Below are 16,654 nucleotides of genomic sequence, written 5' to 3'. Positions count from 1 at the left end.
ACAACAAGACCAAAACTCTCATGGACCGTAGTCTAGAATTCCGATAGTACTTCTCCTTGACATGTTACTATCATTGACGACATACCCTAAAGAGCTTCTGGGCAGCTCGCGTTTCACTAGTTATATGATGAGTTACAGGCAATACTGTGCATTAAGGTTAAGTCTGCAGCTATTATCAGCGATGAATTTAATGATGGTTTTGGATGTTATCAGTCTATAAAATTCCACAACCCATGGTTGATTCGCCTAGAGGCTTGACTTCAGAAATCCCTAGGTGCGGTGAGCATCAGTTGTCGTAGTAAATCATTTACGAAAGGCTGAACATGAAAGAAGGAAGGGATAAATGTTGTGATATTACCTGGGAAAAAAAAAGGAATCCCTGTCATTTGTCACCTCTGGAGGGCCTTTATGAAAAGCGAAACCAGTTGGTTACCGAACTCTCTTCAACCCCATGATCCTGTCGATGATAGAGAGCATAGACAGCCTATTCCTTCTCCAACATGTATGCTAGGACGCGTACATGAGCAGATGCAGCACTAGGTAAATTTTGCGAGGTTGCTCCTTTTCGGTAGGCTAGCTCCACTGTACCTGCAACGCACCTTCTCACTCGCAATGGCCAGAAAGAATGCGAATAGATAATTAATTGATAACTGCGAAGGGTAAGTGCTAAAACAGATGGTTTTCTTGCAGAAGGTGGAAGGTTATCATAACATGATGCTCGACTCGTGATTTCAGAAGAACCTGCGCTGTAAAGCGTCTTGAAGGAATCACCGACGACGAAGCCTTTATGGTTACTAAAGGGATCCCTTCAGAATATCCACTTATTTCCTAAAGTATCAACAAGCTCTTCATGTCCCTATATGATCAGTTTAGCCTGTGGTCTTTGTTAGGCTTAATTATCTCTTTATTGTTCACGTGATGGCTGTTTTTTTACAACGTAAAATGTAAACATAAACAAAAGCAGAAATCTTTTTTATTGAGCTAGGAGAGGAATGATGCTGTTGGATAATGATGCGTAATGGTGATATACAAGCTGGCGTTTATGGCATTTTACTAAGCAAACAAATATGGATTGCGCAGGGAAGCATTATTTGTGCTGCTCTTGCTGTTCTTCATAATACTGCTGTGGCGGCTGCTGGTGTTGTTGATAATGGCAATGGTGACTGATTTGTGATATGTGTACCGAAGACGAATGATTGGGTAAAAACACAGTGCTACTGTTGGACTGCTGCTCGTCTTTGATGACGGTGTTATTGTTGTTGACAGAACGTGGCAAGGAGAAAGCCGATCCTTCTGGGGCACTGTGCAACGAAGAAGCCATACGTCCGGTCAGGTGGAGCGTCTGGTCGGTGGACAGATGGTGACCAAATCGCTTCATCACGCTATTCATATAGTACGGCGGACATTCTTTCTGCACTGGCGGTATCATCGGTGCGTGGGTGTGCTGAGAGAAAGTGTTTTAATGGAGGAAGAAGAGAAAGGAGAGAAGGTAGAAAAAGCGAAGAGGAGGAGAGGGGAAGAAAAAGAGAGTGCATCTGTTTGCGCGTCTATGTTAGTTAATATGTGTGCTCTTGAAACTGTTTCTGAATGCACGTACTAGACCCAGCCTGGGATTTGGATAAGGTCAGTGGCAAGAAGGGAAGGGTACATTATCATGCAATCAGTCAGCCAATCGTAAGAACAACAAAGTGCCTCGTCCTTCTGTTGCTGACGTGTGGCTACCGTCACTACCACCACCGGCCAGCCACCCACCAACAAACAGCACGCACCCAACAATATACGGTCCACCTAGAACCGAACCCTAAAAACAGACGCCATGCAGCCCCCCAGGAAAATCCCAAATGCGGTGTTTCGAATTTGGTCAAACGGTCAGGCCCACCGACCCCAGTCAAATTTTCATGTGGCAACGCGACGGAGGGTACCGGACAACACCCCGCAAAAGGACGAACGCGGCCTTGGACGTCCCCGCCCCCACACGCCTCTTACAAAGCGGAATATCCCCACACAGCGCCTTTCTATTGGGCTACTACTTCTTGCTGCACGGATATGTATAAATTATGCTCCTCTGTCTCTCCGAACATTGCTAAATTTTCTCCTTTACTCCACTTGACCGTGGCATGCGACTTGAGCCTACACGACAGAGGCGCGTACGGTTGTTTCCAGCTGCTCTACACCGTGACGCATACTTGTATGAAAAGTACATGCCAGGTTTGGACTTGGAAAACTAGGACCATGGAATAGAAAAGAACGAGGTGGAAGAGTCCGAAAACACATTACGGGGAAAAGCAAGGAGAGGGCGAGAGACACCACGTTGATCCCGGCACACCCGAAAATAAGTCGGAATGAGCGTACACGACTTGTGAGAAAAAGTTCGCTATATATAAAAACCACGTATCCCTCTGGCCCGTCCCTACTTCTTCTCTTCTTCTTCTTTTCTTTTCGCTCCCTCAAGCAACCTTTCTTTCTCTTCCATCAACCATGGGTATCCTCGAAATCGTTCCTGCTGGCGTCGTCACTGGTGACAACTTGCGCAAGCTTTTTGCTTATGGTAATGTCCTTTTTCTTCTTGCTACTGCTCTCTCTTTCTCTCTTTGTCACTCTATCCACTTGACATATTTTAACAACTCTCTAACTCGGGCCCATTTTCTGCTTGAATAGCCCGCGAGCACAAGTTCGCTATCCCTGCTATCAACTGCACTTCCACCAGGTTAGTCACTCTATTGCTACGTGTAGTCTTTCGCTGAGAATAGAGGTTTGGTGTTGTTCCGATCACAAATCCCGCGACTCTCTTAACACGCGCCGCTTATTACTAGCACCATCAACGCTGCTTTGGAGGCTGCTCGTGACATCAACTCGCCCATCATCATCCAGTTCTCGCAAGGTGGCGCTGCCTTCGTTGCCGGTAAGGGTTTGACCAACAAGAACCAGGAGGCCTCCATCATTGGTGCCATTGCTGGTGCTCAGGTAAAGTGGCATATAAACTTGGATATGGCGTGTTTTTTTTTATAAACCATCTGACTAAGTCGTTTTGTTTTGACATATGATCAGTACGTCCGCGCTGTCGCCAAGGCCTATGGCATCCCCGTCATCATCCACTCTGATCACTGTGCCAAGAAGCTCATTCCCTGGTTCGATGGTGAGTATCTCAAATCACATATCAAAGCTTCCTACAAACAAGAAAAAAACTAATGTATATGTAATTCAAGGCATGTTGGCTGCTGATGAGGAATACTTCAAAGCTCACGGCGAACCCTTGTTCTCGTCGCACATGTTGGACCTTTCAGAAGAAACCAAGGAAGAAAACATCGAGATCTGCTTGAAGTACTTGAAGCGCATGGCACCCATGGGCTGCTTGCTCGAGATGGAGATTGGCATTACCGGTGGTGAGGAAGATGGTGTCAACAATGAAGGCGTTGACAATGCTTCCCTTTACACTCAACCCGAGGATATCTGGGACATTTTCAAGGCCTTCTCCGAAATCACCGACTTGTTCTCGATTGCTGCTGGTTTCGGTAACGTTCATGGCGTCTATGCTCCCGGTAACGTCCGTCTGCACCCTGAATTGTTGGGCAAGCACCAGGCTTATGTCCGCGAACAGTTGGGTGATGCCAACGAGGAAGAGAAGCCCGTCTTTTTTGTCTTCCACGGTGGTTCCGGTTCTTCGGAGGAGGAAATTGCCACTGCTGTCCAGAACGGCGTTGTCAAGATGAACGTTGATACCGACACCCAGTGGGCTTACTGGACTGGTCTGCGTGATTTCTATGAGAACAAGAAGGACTATCTCCAAACCCAGGTCGGTAACCCCGAGGGTCCTCAGAAGCCTAACAAGAAGGTCTATGATCCCAGGTAACGTATTATGTCCTCTTCTTTTTTCTTCTTTCCAAGGTAAGCAGACATGAGCTCTAACATCTTCTGCCTTGCTTTCCACAGAGTCTGGATCCGTGAATCGGAGAAGACCATGATCCAACGCGTCAAGCAAGCCTGCAAGGACTTGGGCAATGTTGATACTCTGTAAATAATATGAATATACCTTCAACATCTCTTTCTTTTTTCTTCCGTACCATCGTATAATAATAAAAGAAGTCGCTCGAAATTGGATCAATCAATATCCAATTGTATAAAACGGACACTGAATTTAAACCAAATTTGTGCTGTACTTCACGGGAAAGGAGTAAAAGTGAGTTATAGTGACATGAGTGTGTTGTTGGGCACCGTAGGAGCTGGTGTGTGCACGGTGATATCCATGTGAAAAAAAATAACAGTTTCCCGTTGATGCAAGACACGCGCTTATGTGTGAAAAAGAATTACACCTGCCGTCAGCCTAATCGATATTATGTTTATGCATATTCTATCATCATAATATATTACATACATGTAGCCGACAGTTCGGATGAAAAATTTTAGTAAACAAACAGCATTCTCCCTTTATAAATCTCTTTTAAAACTCAAGTTATTCAATGGCGGTAGGACATAGCAAAGATACTGGTACATAGAGATCAAATTTGCATAATATTTGATTTTGCTATGTACCATACCGCTAATTCTTGCATCAGCATCAATAGTCAAATGGTGATAGCAGTGTGCTGTAGTGCCAGTATTCATTACACATATAACTGATTAGATATCATAGAAAACCTATGAATGGTTGAGAGGCTCTATTTAGCTGATGGATGCCTCTTTTCAACGTTGCTTGCTCATGGACTCCTATTTGTTTTCGCCACACACTATGACGCAATCGCGATAGCGCTTGAAGATGATATATTAGCTGTATATTGTCTATAAATAATAACCAAAAATTGTTTGACCCTGACAGGTCAGAGGTTCAGCTTTCTCCATGGTCTTGGAATTAGAATCCGAGTGGTTTTATTTCATTTTTAGCAACAAGCGATGGTATATAGAAGCATCAAATCAATAACTGTTGTTTAACACGAAAATAAGAATGATCACGGAATTCAACGGATTCATCGAAGAAGCTTATGAGGCTCATCCACATACAATGCATAGAGCATGTATGTATCAACGATACTCGTAACAGTTTGGTACACGGTTGGTTTATACAGCTGGAAATTATATGCTTACATATCAGAGAAAGATATCATTTTTGTTGGCTGTACATAAATCTTACATGTTGCAAAAAAGGACCCGTACCACTACACAGTTTGCCATACTAAATGCTTGAGTAGAGCGAGCGACTCGAGTCCTTGCATGATGCACCCTTATCCGACGAATCTCAGGAAGATTGAAGAGCCGACGAAGAAAGTACTGTAAACAAAGGCCCCTTTCTTTTACCGATACCTGATTATAAAAATGTACGTTTTCTTTTCTTCTTTCTTTTACCAATATAGCACAACTTAATGCTGACTACAACCAGGCAACGTCCCAACTTTCCTACGACGAGGATGTTAGCGACATTGCTGATCGCTTTCTTCGTCTCGATAAGCCATAGAAGCTGCAATACCGTTGGCGCTGGCGATGATGGTACTGTCCCCCGAAGCATATACGACGAACTAGGTGCTCCAACGTTTCGAACACCCAAGAATATTTTATTGCAACTTTGGTGGCTCCTCTCACGCTTCATGGGTTATACGAATTCTCGATGAACTGGTATTACGTGGTCATAATGTTACTTATGCCGGAACTGTAAGTACCTTTAATATGATGTCTACCAGCACTAAACCGAATAAAAAAAACCTTCTTGTCATGAAGATATACATATATACATTACGCGTTAATGTAGCAAGGACCGACCATTTGCTTTGGGAATGGAATAACCGATCTGTATATTTTAAGGAACCCTATCTCAGATACGTCGAGCCATACCTCCACAAATTCAATGTCATATCCCTCGGTAAATCGATCGATGACAAAGCAAAGTCCAAGCATATGACATTTCTACGAACATGGGATAGACTCAAGTTCGAGCTTAATTCACACACGGACATCTACGAGCCGAGTGAGTGAATTTTCAAGTTATTTGGCAGAATAACATCTGCAGTTAGATGGCTGACATGCGTGTGTTATTATGGTTTTGGACAGCATTTAATAGTATGCAGAGCATCATCTCTACACACGCAATTGACGTTGTGCTCGCCGATTCAATTTGTGTTCCAAGCATTGATGCTGCACATGCCGCCAAGACTTCGTTTATTATCACGATGATGACCAATTGGGCAGCAGGTAAAGCGTTGCACGATTCTACAGATCAGCAAATTTAAAACTTCCTCATCATTACATTCTATTCTATACAGTATTCATGATTTATACCCATGGTTCTGTAAGCGATAATGCGTATATTTTATAGACGCTTTTGCTCCATATAACAACAAAGACCTTAGATTACCGGGCGACGGGACCACCGAAGATATGTCCTTGGGTTATCGATTCTATGTCAAACTCATTTTGTCTTTTTGCCTACAAATCTGCAGCAATAGGAGGAATTCGTCGACCACCTCCACTACCAACATATGACAAACATACCGGCGATTCGCTCAAAATTGTAAACGGTTTTTTCGGTATGGTGCACACACCTTATAATCCACAATTTTGAAATTTGTTTCAATTTCGAGTTTTCAGATTCCGCTTCTATATATGGTAGTTTTTAATCATCAATGCCTACTTTCCGATGGGAGCTTGCAATTTTGGTTATGAATATCCTCACTTCTTCATCTTCTGCCCAGGCATCCTCTCCCTTTACTTATATGCTTCTATATAATAAAACCATCTTTTGTAATATCTACGAATCTTTGTGGGGTTATTGGGGAAAAAGCTTAGTCTAAAGCAATAGGAAGGTGTTTCTGAAGGCCAGCAGAGGAGTTGTCGCACATTCCTCATATGCAGCTGCAATTGCTCCATTATAGTGACGAAGTTACCGATTTCTGTTCAATTGTGCTTTTTAGCAGCTTTCTTTTGATCTTTAGGACGAGGTATAATGGAGAAATTGTGTGGAATACGCATGAGAAGGCAAAGCAAACATGAACCTAAGTTAGTAGCTAGTCGTAAGTGGCTTTGCACCGCTTAAATAGTTTACCCATAAGGCTAAACTTGATTTCCGCTTGCTTAAGTATAATCCTATATGTTTCAATTTGCTATCCCTCAGCCAAAAGTGACCAACTTCAGAAGCCTATAACTTTTTTTAAAGAAGCAAGAACTCAAATCTAATCCACAAATATTGTTTTTAAAGGTCTAAAAAACATAAGTAGCCGCTTCTTTTTTTATTTTAAGGTGACTTTAAAAAGTAGTAGGGATTCAAAGATTACCTACAAATTTGTGGATTATAAGGTGCTTGCACCATATCGAAGAAGCACGGCCAATGGGCCCTCTGGTCGAAATGATTGGCCCCATTTTGAACGGTCTCTATGATCCGCTACCTTCTTCTATCCAACAGTTTCTCGACTGTCATGAGCGCGTTCTATATGTGGCGTTTGGACAACATGCGACCGCAAAACCACAAGAAGCAACACGTCTATTAGTCGAACTTTTGCAATTTTTGGAGAATGGTCTAATCGATGGATTTCTATGGGCTACTGGAAGATCAATTGCGGGCTTACCGGATACAGTCATGACGGCATCAGGGCATGTGTATCGAGTTCAAGATCTTAGGAGTTTAGCAAAGGCAACAACGAGTGGCAATGACATGTACAGCGCCAACAACCACACTGTTGCAAACCACCACGACGGCCAATTACTTGATTGGGCTCCACAATTGGCTATCCTCCAACACACCGCCATTATTACGTTTCTGTCACACGGTGGCGGGATGTCATTAATTGAAGCGTTTTATACCGGCAAGCGTACGGTAATCAAACCATTTTTTGGGATCAACCTGCACACGTATTCCTTTTTGAGCGCGAACAATTGGGAGGCTGCCTTGATATGAACGCTGAAAATGCTTTTGATGTTTTGCGGCGCGTAATTCAAGACAAAGACGGTATTATCCAAAGCAATGTGAACAGGTATAAGGCCATAGTACAAATCCAGGCACAACATGCTGTTGCCAGAGGAGCGGATTTGGTAGAAGAAGTTTTGTTTACCGCCAGCAAGGATGACGGCGTCCTGCCACACCGCCTTGATGTTGCTCGAAAATTATCCTATTTCAAGGCAAACGATTTGGATATATATGTTTGTCTCGTTGCTCTTCTGATTGGAGTTGGCTGGATCATTTATGCTGTTATGTATCATAGATTGATGAAACATTATTTCTCTGCATTGAAAATATTACCATCTCAACAACTACGCCAAAATAAAATAAAGCAACTGTAGTATAGGTAATTAATTAGAAATAGTTGAGGAATATAGAAGTTGACCTTTTTTTTTTGTGTGTGTAAAAAAAAGATACATGTTAATCAAAAGGCTCGTAGTGGTATGTAGTCGGGCCAACATGTGATGAAAATAAAAGTATGTAATGATGTTTGCATGAGGGCGATTTCACCATCGATCTATAACTATATCATATTTGCCTGTATTCGCGAAATAAGCTCTTGGTCGATAATGTTTCTATTAACTATTACTAGATATCAGATTAGAGTGATTGACGAGGACAACGAGCACTGCTTATCTTCAGAGTTAACACAGCGCTCACACTAGTGTAGCTGTCATCAAGTGTGATAGCACTACAGTCTTCAACATCAGCCGTAGCCAGAGACTACAGTAAGGATTCGGAGAAAGAAGTATAATTTGTTTTATCGACTGAAATTAGAAGAGTTATAATCTTCTGAAGTACGAATGGTATACATATACTTTATTTGAAGAAGTAAGAAAGTATAGATATAGATCGATGAAAATATGTAACGGAAGCTAGAACTTATCGTCAATCTTGCATTAGTTGGGTAATATGTCTTTGTAAAGGTAAGCACAGGTCAAATGTGTTGTTGCGTCATGTTGAGGAGGAAGAAACGCGCAATCAACTTGTCACCAGCTTACGCTTTGTAATTCCAAGCTTCTTATGCTTATTATTGTTCCTGTTCTTAAGTTTCCTCTTCTTCAACTTCTTTACCGGCCATTGCGCTCCTTCATCTGTGGGATTGGCGGTTGTTGCTTTGTCGTTCGTCTTCTTGAGGTCTGTCAATTGGCCGTTGGCATCGTCCCAGGAGCCCTCAATTTCTTCTTCGATATCGCTGCCTTTGCTGGTTTTGGCCGAGTGGGAACCTCCTTCCATGCCACTACCATCGCCTTTGACGGTGGATGAGGGTTCACCCTCTTCTTCATCCGTGTCACTGCCTCTGTCACTGGGTATTTGCCTGATTGTGTCGTCGGCTGCTCTGTTTCCGTTGGGCTTTTGAACTATCTCCTTCGCCGCTTCCTCATCTGTTGATAATGTTTTGATTGGCTTGTTTGATGCTTCCTCGCCACCATTATCATTGTCGTCGTCATGAGACTCATGCAGCAAGTTTTCATCACCGCTGTCCTCGCTGTCATTGTATCGCCATTTTTCAGGGTCTTCTTCTTCTTGGTCCAGTTCATCTTGGTCCAGTTCATCTTGATCCAGTTCATCCTTATATAGCTCATCCTTATTCAGTTTTTCTTGTCTTTCTTCGTCGAATTCTTCTTGATTTAGTTCGTCTTGGTCTTCTTCATTGTCGAAAGTATTTACAGACTCGTGGTCTTCATCCTCGCTAGGATTCTTTTTGGAAGGTGATCGGTTGATGGCACGTTCGTTCTTATTTGGCCATTGGACTGCTTCCGTTCCGCTTTCTTCTTGACTATTTTCTTCACTTTCCATTTGCTCCTCCTCCTGATTAGATTCTGCCTTTTGTTTCTGCGACTTGTACGCCTCTAATTCAGCAAAGTAACGCATTCTGTCCCTCCTAAACAGCTTAGCATAGGGCTAAAAACAATATACGCATTGATATGTTAACTTACAACTGTCTTACAAGAAAGATGAAAACACCCAACATGTTGCACATGCCGCCACGCACCCATCAACAATGTCGAAAAAACCAAAAGTACATACTGCCTTTTCTTTGTCATCCATTTTTTGCCAAGCTCTTCCAGCTTCGGCTATGACCTGTCTCTGGTTGATCGATTTGTTTTTCTTGCGCATATCCTTACCGAGCTCTTCGACAAAAAACGTGAAAGCGTTACGTGGTATGCGGGGTGCATTTGGGTCTTTGAGCTTTCGTATCGCGGTTCGTTCCGCTGGTGTATCGACAGATATGTTGGTCTGAGGACTGAACCTATGCGTTAACGTCCGTATGTTTTCTGCCAAGCTGTTGAGCGTCTCGAGAATGGCTAGATTAAGCTCCTAAATAATTCCAGATGACAGATATATAAAATCATTAGTGGGAATTGTGACAAGTCAACACGATCAATGAACGAGGTTGCAACGTACTTTATTAGTACGCATGACGAATATAACGACCGGGAAAAGAGCAAGAACAAGTAGCGCGTTTTACACAACCAAGACCCTTAATCGGGGTCTCTTTAGAAGGCACCACGGCAGCGGGAGTTGGTATGAAACAGCCCCTTGATTTTCACACACATTTGTTTACCATCGCAACAACAGTAAACAATGTCCACAGGTCGTTAAAAACCCCTTCGTGCAAGTGTGAGGCTATCTGGAATTATGCATCTACTTCAAATCACGTCAAAGAGCGAAGAACAGAGAGGTCCTATTTAGAGAATGGCATGGAGTCGACACTCGCCGAGTGGCATACCCGGTGTGACGGATCCAGCAAGCGCAAGGTCAAGCTGTGAAAAGACTTGAAGCTTACTACAAATATTTCGAGACAGAGAAGATGTTAGATTTTATGACGAGCAATGCGTTAGTTAAGGACTTTACCCCAGCAATTTCTGTATTCGCTCGGAGGTGCTATACCATCCAAGATTAAGAGTTTTTTAAAGACACTGTCTCGTGTGTTTGACAAGACTCCGCGAGTTGCTGAGGAGGAATCATGACTTTTTGACAACATCAGTCTGCAAAACGACCCTCCAGTGGGATTTGTCAAAAGGAAGGCCGCCGCTGCAATATATTGCAATAAAGGCTATGCTTAATGTTCACTCCTGGTCAAAACAGGAGGATAATGTCTTGATTGGTTTTTGCATATACGCTTGCGGAAAAATACATTGCATTAGCTTTCTGCTCATGCTACAAGACTGGTGGCGCCGGCCCTGGCTAGCTACAGCAATGAAGCAACCAGGCAGACAAGGTACATACGTTTGAGAAACTCGATGTCGAAGAAGTTGGAGATGCTAAAGGGGGTGGTTTAGGCAGGGTTTGGATGGACAAATGACATTATCCATTGGGTTTTTTGACACGTTTACTGGTCTGATTGCTCCTGATTGCATGGATACAATTGACTTGATATTTCCCGTTTAATGCTAGAATATTTCAAGTGATTCTTGCAGATTATAAGTGTGTGCGATTTATTAGACATATCAGAACATAAAAAATGACATCGGCTTCAATTCGAAACCATAAGCAATGATAGAATCTGCTTCTTTCTATTCACAAATATCAGCTTAAATGTAGAATTATTTAAAACGATAGACATCAAAATCGCTCCTACCTCCAGCATGGGCACCAAAGATCGTCCAAGGGGGCACATGTTTTTTCCGAGTACCAGAAGCTCGATATCTGCATCCACATTGCCGATGATCCGAGCCAATTTCACGCATACATCGTCGCTGATATCCATCACGCGTAGAATCCAACTTCATTTCGAGCCGCTATTACAATTGTGTCTATTAGAATTGATTTGAGCAGGTTTTGACAGTTACCGTTAGTATAAAAGTGCAGATGCAAACTCGTAACTTGCATTAAATGTCGCTCGATATGGCGCGTTGTTTTCTTGCTTGTATTGATGCCGATTGATTGGAAAGATCCTTTCTTTTGCCAGGCATAAGCTATCGATTTGTGGATGGAAAAGAAAGACCGGTCAAAGGTTTCAAAGGGACTAGACAGTATCCACCATAAAGCACGGAAACATTATACTCGAATGATCCAGTTCATGTAAACAACATCTGTAGAGCAATAAACGGCTATAACCCGAATGGGCTGACGTGATATGACGTCGTTTGTGAGCTCTTGATGATTATTTACGGCTGATGATGCACTTAGAATGGGTGTCTTGTCACTACTAGTTACATTGGTAAATAGAAATGCATGAAAGGAAAAGTATCTGGAACGTAGGGGGACGGGGGATGATAGCAGTTAGTGATATCTCATCAGCAGGATGACTGGGCGTGTATTAGATTGGGATAGCGCAAAGGCCAAGCCAATGATCAAAGGGTCTCTGTACAGGATTCGGGTCAATGTTGTTTATATTGAACAATAAATTGTTTGTTTGGGTTTTGTTTGGAGTAAACATGTGCTGAACGCCGCAGCCAGCGTCTTCATGGGATCAGTGAGACATTGTAGAAAGTCTCGGCCATTGTCGTATCAACTGTGGTGGCGTGTGTAGCGAAAATAAAAACCGCTCTCTTACACGAGTATATGCCTACGGCAATCAGCGATTACCGATCCTCCAAGCCCGCAATGATGGATGTGGGCAGCTTAAAATAGATTGTCAAGAGCAGAATATGGAGCAGCATGGCTGTTTTCAGCATAGTATGCGCGTCATCCTAGAGCTACTATTATCCAAACAGGCTGCTTCTTCAGGTTGATACTGTTGTTTGGTTTGCTCATTTTATCATCCACCTCCCTTAGCAGTAGCGATTCAAAGTCAATCAGACGTGGTCGGCGTATGTGTGGGTGATGTATGATGTATGTGGGAAAAAAACAAAAATGAGGATGGTCGGCTCGTACGAGAGTCAAGCATGCATAATCTTAGCCTTGCTTTTGAGCACATGAAAGTTGTGCCGACCTTGTTCTCGGTTAATCAAGGGGTTGAAAGGGGCGTGGCAAGCGAAACATATGATACCATTAAACCGGTTCTCTCGGCCTAGAACAGCTTGCCTTAAGCGCCGTTGTTGCTGGGGTGCATGCCCTCCCAACAAATTTCTTTCCTTTCCATCATTTTCGCGAACTGAACTACGCGAACACAGAAAGTAAAAGAAAAAATGAAAATGAAAAAGATGAAAAACGGTACCAAAGTGTGATAAAGCGCGTTGTGATCGTGTTACTGTCGTCTGTCATTGTTCTGCGCTTTGTTGAGCACGGAGCTTATCTTTGCCAGTTTTAGGTTTTTTGTACGCGGACCCTGGAACCCGCAGGGGTCCAGGCCAGCGTTCTTTTTGGAAATGAACTTTTGCCCATAAAAAGACACCCATTTTCCGCAGCGTGTTGCTTCCTCAATATACGCGCCCCTCTTCCCTCTTGTCCACGTTTATTAACAACTCCTTCCCCATCCCCATCTCCACGCTACTCCACAACCTGAACTGTTTCCTCTTCAACACAATTGAACAATGGGTATTCCGGATTTCATACAAACTGTCAAATCTGTGCATGAGCCAATGCACATTAAAGAATACGCCGGCAAGGTAGTGGCTGTCGATGGCAACGTGTGGCTACACAAGGGTGCGTTCTCCTGCTCAATGGAACTTGCGTTAGAAGAAGCAACGACAAAGTAAGTATCCGTTGTGTTTTTCTTTTGAGCCACACACAGCTTCCAACAACCGTCACCGCCATTCCCTTCCTCTTCCTCCTTCTGCTCCTACGCCACTCAATAGATAGGGTTACTGATTGCATGTGTGTTCACGCCACTAGATACATCGACTACTTTATGTGGCTAGTGAGTCTGCTGGAGTTCTACAAGGTGGTCCCATACATTGTGTTTGACGGCCAAGCACTGCCGATCAAAGGCGCGACGGTTGAGGAGAGACGCCGGTAACATCAAAAGAACCAGAAGAAACGGGGTTTGCAGTAGAGCGCGCATATATTTAACCTACTTTGGTCATACTTTATTACTTTTTTACATACTCTTGCTTTCTCTCTCTTTCTTTCGTATCGATATCAACCCACAGACGTCGAACAGAAGCACTGGCCAAGGGCAAAGAACTACTGAAGCAAGGCAAGCAGCGAGAAGCAACGGAATGTTTCCAGCACTCCATCCATGTAACACCACACATGATTCAGCAAGTTGTCAAGGTAATACTACAGCTTTGTATATATAATTTCAACAAGCCCACAACCCCCCCTCTTCTCTCTCCACCCCTTAAACCTCCCAGAAGAAAAAAAAAAGAGTGAATCCCAACCGTTCCTTTATCCCATCTACCTCTAACTTAGGCGTTGAATGCCAAAAAGATCAAGCACATCGTTGCGCCCTACGAAGCCGATGCTCAGCTCACGCACCTCATCAACACCAACAAAGTCGACGCAGTGATCACCGAAAACTCAGACCTGCTTGTCTTTGGCTGTCACACGGTGCTCTTCAAGATGAACCAGTACGGCGAGGGCATCCGCATCCAGCAAGGAAACCTGTCGGCAGCAAAGGAGATTGACCTCCAAGGGTGGGACCAGACCAGAATCCGACACATGTGCATTCTTTCAGGATGCGATTACCTCGCCTCGCTGCCTGGCATTGGTCTGAAGAGCGCCCACAAGCTACTGAAAAAGTATAGAACCACCGATGCGGTAAGACTGGCAATCTAGTTTAAAAATAAGGCACATGTACGGCCATGTACTCACTCGCCTTGCTTAGGTGTTGCGCCATCTTCGCTTCCAGGGGAAAATGAAACAGGTTCCTGACTATGAGCATCTCTTTAAGCGAGCCGACAACGCGTTCCTCTACCAGTACGTGTACGACGACAATGTAAAGCGACGCATCACACTACATACCCCTCCCGCCGATGTCCAACCGGACAAGCTGGATTATCTGGGCAACAACACCACTGCATCATCTGGCGCCAACCCACAGCAAACTCTTGACCACAGTCTCAGTAACAAAGAGAATATACCGGTACGTTTCCCTAACCCCCCCCCCTTATTTAAAGTTTAATTTTCACATCAAATTGACTTGCTCTTTTCCCTTTCAAATTACCGATCAGCCATGGGCACATTTCGACAACAAACAGTCATTCACCGCGTCCCAGCACAAGCCAGAAGCATCACAACCCACCAGTAGCGGCGGCTTACGTGCATCCAACGACAACAACAAAAGCACCATCTCAATGCCCTTAAAAACGATCGGCACGAAACGTAAGACTGATTGTCAGATACCCGAAGCAAGGACCAACAAACGACGAACTCTAAACCCACAGCAAACTCTTGACCACAGTCTCAGTAACAAAGAGAATATACCGGTACGTTTCCCTAACCCCCCGCCTTTATTTAAAGTTTAATTTTCACATCAAATTGACTTGCTCTTTTCCCTTTCAAATTACCGATCAGCCATGGGCACATTTCGACAACAAACAGTCATCCACCGCGTCCCAGCACAAGCCAGAGGCATCACAACCCACCAGTAGCGGCGGCTTACGTGCATCCAACGACAACAACAAAAGCACCATCTCAATGCCCTTAAAAACGATCGGCACGAAACGTAAGACTGATTGTCAGATACCCGATGCAAGAACCAACAAACGACGAACTCTAAACCCACAGCAAACTCATGACTACAGTCTCAGTAACAAAGAGAATATACCGGTACGTTTCCCTAACCCCCCCCCTTATTTAAAGTTTAATTTTCACATCAAATTGACTTGCTCTTTTCCCTTTCAAATTACCGATCAGCCATGGGCACATTTCGACAACAAACAGTCATCCACCGCGTCCCAGCACAAGCCAGAGGCATCACAACCCACCAGTAGCGGCGGCTTACGTGCATCCAACGACAACAACAAAAGCACCATCTCAATGCCCTTAAAAACGATCGGCACGAAACGTAAGACTGATTGTCAGATACCCGATGCAAGAACCAACAAACGACGAACTCTAAACCCACAGCAAACTCATGACTACAGTCTCAGTAACAAAGAGAATATACCGGTACGTTTCCCTAACCCCCCCCCCTTATTTAAAGTTTAATTTTCACATCAAATTGACTTGCTCTTTTCCCTTTCAAATTGCCGATCAGCCATGGGCACATTTCGACAACAAACAGTCATCCACCGCGTCCCAGCACAAGCCAGAAGCATCACAACCCACCAGTAGCGGCGGCTTACGTGCATCCAACGACAATGCTTTACGACCCTTGCGGACACCAAAACGACTCTCTCCACTTTCACCTTCAAAACCACCGATACCACCACCACCACCACAACAACAACAACAACAACGAACCATCACAGCCAAGGAGCTATTTGATCATCGCCAAAAGCAGTCGTCATCTGCAACTAAAATCCAGACACATGATGATCTTGCATCTGCGTTCCAACGCCAACGGGATCGAAACGCACTGTCATCCGTTAACAACAACAATGACTTGCTCTTTTCCCTTTCAAATTACCGATCAGCCATGGGCACATTTCGACAACAAACAGTCATCCACCGCGTCTCAGCACAAGCTAGAGGCATCACAACCCACCAGTAGCGGCGGCTTACGTGCATCCAACGACAATGCTTTACGACCCTTGCGGACACCAAAACGACTCTCTCCACTTTCACCTTCAAAACCACCGACACCACCACCACCACAACAACAACAACAACAACAACGAACCATCACAGCCAAGGAGCTATTTGATCATCGCCAAAATTAGTCGTCATCTACAACTAAAATCCAGACACATGATGATCTTGCATCTGCGTTCCAACGCCAACGGGATCGAAACGCACTGT

At 43.9% G+C, this 16,654-nt stretch overlaps 6 protein-coding genes across 6 annotated transcripts; 5 read left to right on the top strand and 1 right to left on the bottom strand.

Annotated features, from left to right (window-relative positions):
* Window positions 1-1,377: 1,377 nt before the first annotated feature.
* BDB00DRAFT_648481 (uncharacterized protein) lies at window positions 1,378-2,507 on the top strand. Its single transcript, XM_053118152.1, has one exon. It carries the CDS (start codon window positions 1,588-1,590, stop codon window positions 2,239-2,241), a length of 654 nt encoding a protein of 217 aa, XP_052975181.1. The 5' UTR covers window positions 1,378-1,587; the 3' UTR covers window positions 2,242-2,507.
* Window positions 2,479-4,015, top strand: BDB00DRAFT_791519 (fructose 1,6-bisphosphate aldolase; the record flags this gene model as incomplete). Its single annotated transcript, XM_053121044.1, has 6 exons — window positions 2,479-2,548; window positions 2,659-2,707; window positions 2,814-2,964; window positions 3,049-3,136; window positions 3,207-3,846; window positions 3,931-4,015. 6 exons carry the CDS (start codon window positions 2,479-2,481, stop codon window positions 4,013-4,015), a joined length of 1,083 nt encoding a protein of 360 aa, XP_052975180.1.
* Window positions 4,016-5,399: 1,384 nt separating this feature from the next.
* On the top strand, window positions 5,400-6,468 carry BDB00DRAFT_876979 (uncharacterized protein; the record flags this gene model as incomplete). The annotated part of the gene is made up of 4 exons (XM_053127544.1): window positions 5,400-5,580; window positions 5,738-5,953; window positions 6,037-6,177; window positions 6,302-6,468. The coding sequence occupies 4 exons, from the start codon at window positions 5,400-5,402 to the stop codon at window positions 6,466-6,468; spliced, it is 705 nt and encodes a 234-aa protein (XP_052975179.1).
* An 841-nt stretch (window positions 6,469-7,309) lies between these two features.
* Window positions 7,310-7,876, top strand: BDB00DRAFT_876978 (uncharacterized protein; the record flags this gene model as incomplete). Its single annotated transcript, XM_053127543.1, has 1 exon — window positions 7,310-7,876. The coding sequence occupies one exon, from the start codon at window positions 7,310-7,312 to the stop codon at window positions 7,874-7,876; it is 567 nt and encodes a 188-aa protein (XP_052975178.1).
* Window positions 7,877-8,899: 1,023 nt separating this feature from the next.
* On the bottom strand, window positions 8,900-10,342 carry BDB00DRAFT_791516 (uncharacterized protein; the record flags this gene model as incomplete). The annotated part of the gene is made up of 3 exons (XM_053121043.1): window positions 8,900-9,823; window positions 9,950-10,240; window positions 10,328-10,342. The coding sequence occupies 3 exons, from the start codon at window positions 10,340-10,342 to the stop codon at window positions 8,900-8,902; spliced, it is 1,230 nt and encodes a 409-aa protein (XP_052975177.1).
* A 2,887-nt stretch (window positions 10,343-13,229) lies between these two features.
* BDB00DRAFT_846230 (PIN domain-like protein) lies at window positions 13,230-16,575 on the top strand (the record flags this gene model as incomplete). Its single annotated transcript, XM_053125138.1, has 6 exons — window positions 13,230-13,502; window positions 13,643-13,762; window positions 13,900-14,023; window positions 14,162-14,509; window positions 14,577-14,834; window positions 16,330-16,575. The coding sequence occupies exons 1-6, from the start codon at window positions 13,342-13,344 to the stop codon at window positions 16,573-16,575; spliced, it is 1,257 nt and encodes a 418-aa protein (XP_052975176.1). The 5' UTR covers window positions 13,230-13,341.
* Window positions 16,576-16,654: the final 79 nt, after the last annotated feature.

Source organism: Zychaea mexicana (assembly GCF_025766255.1).
Source record: "Zychaea mexicana strain RSA 1403 chromosome Unknown BDB00scaffold_99, whole genome shotgun sequence".
In the NCBI taxonomy this organism is placed as follows: Eukaryota; Fungi; Mucoromycota; class Mucoromycetes; order Mucorales; family Lichtheimiaceae; genus Zychaea; species Zychaea mexicana.
The sequence above is the reverse complement of the archived record's forward strand: the minus strand, read 5'-3'. Positions and strand labels throughout refer to the sequence as shown.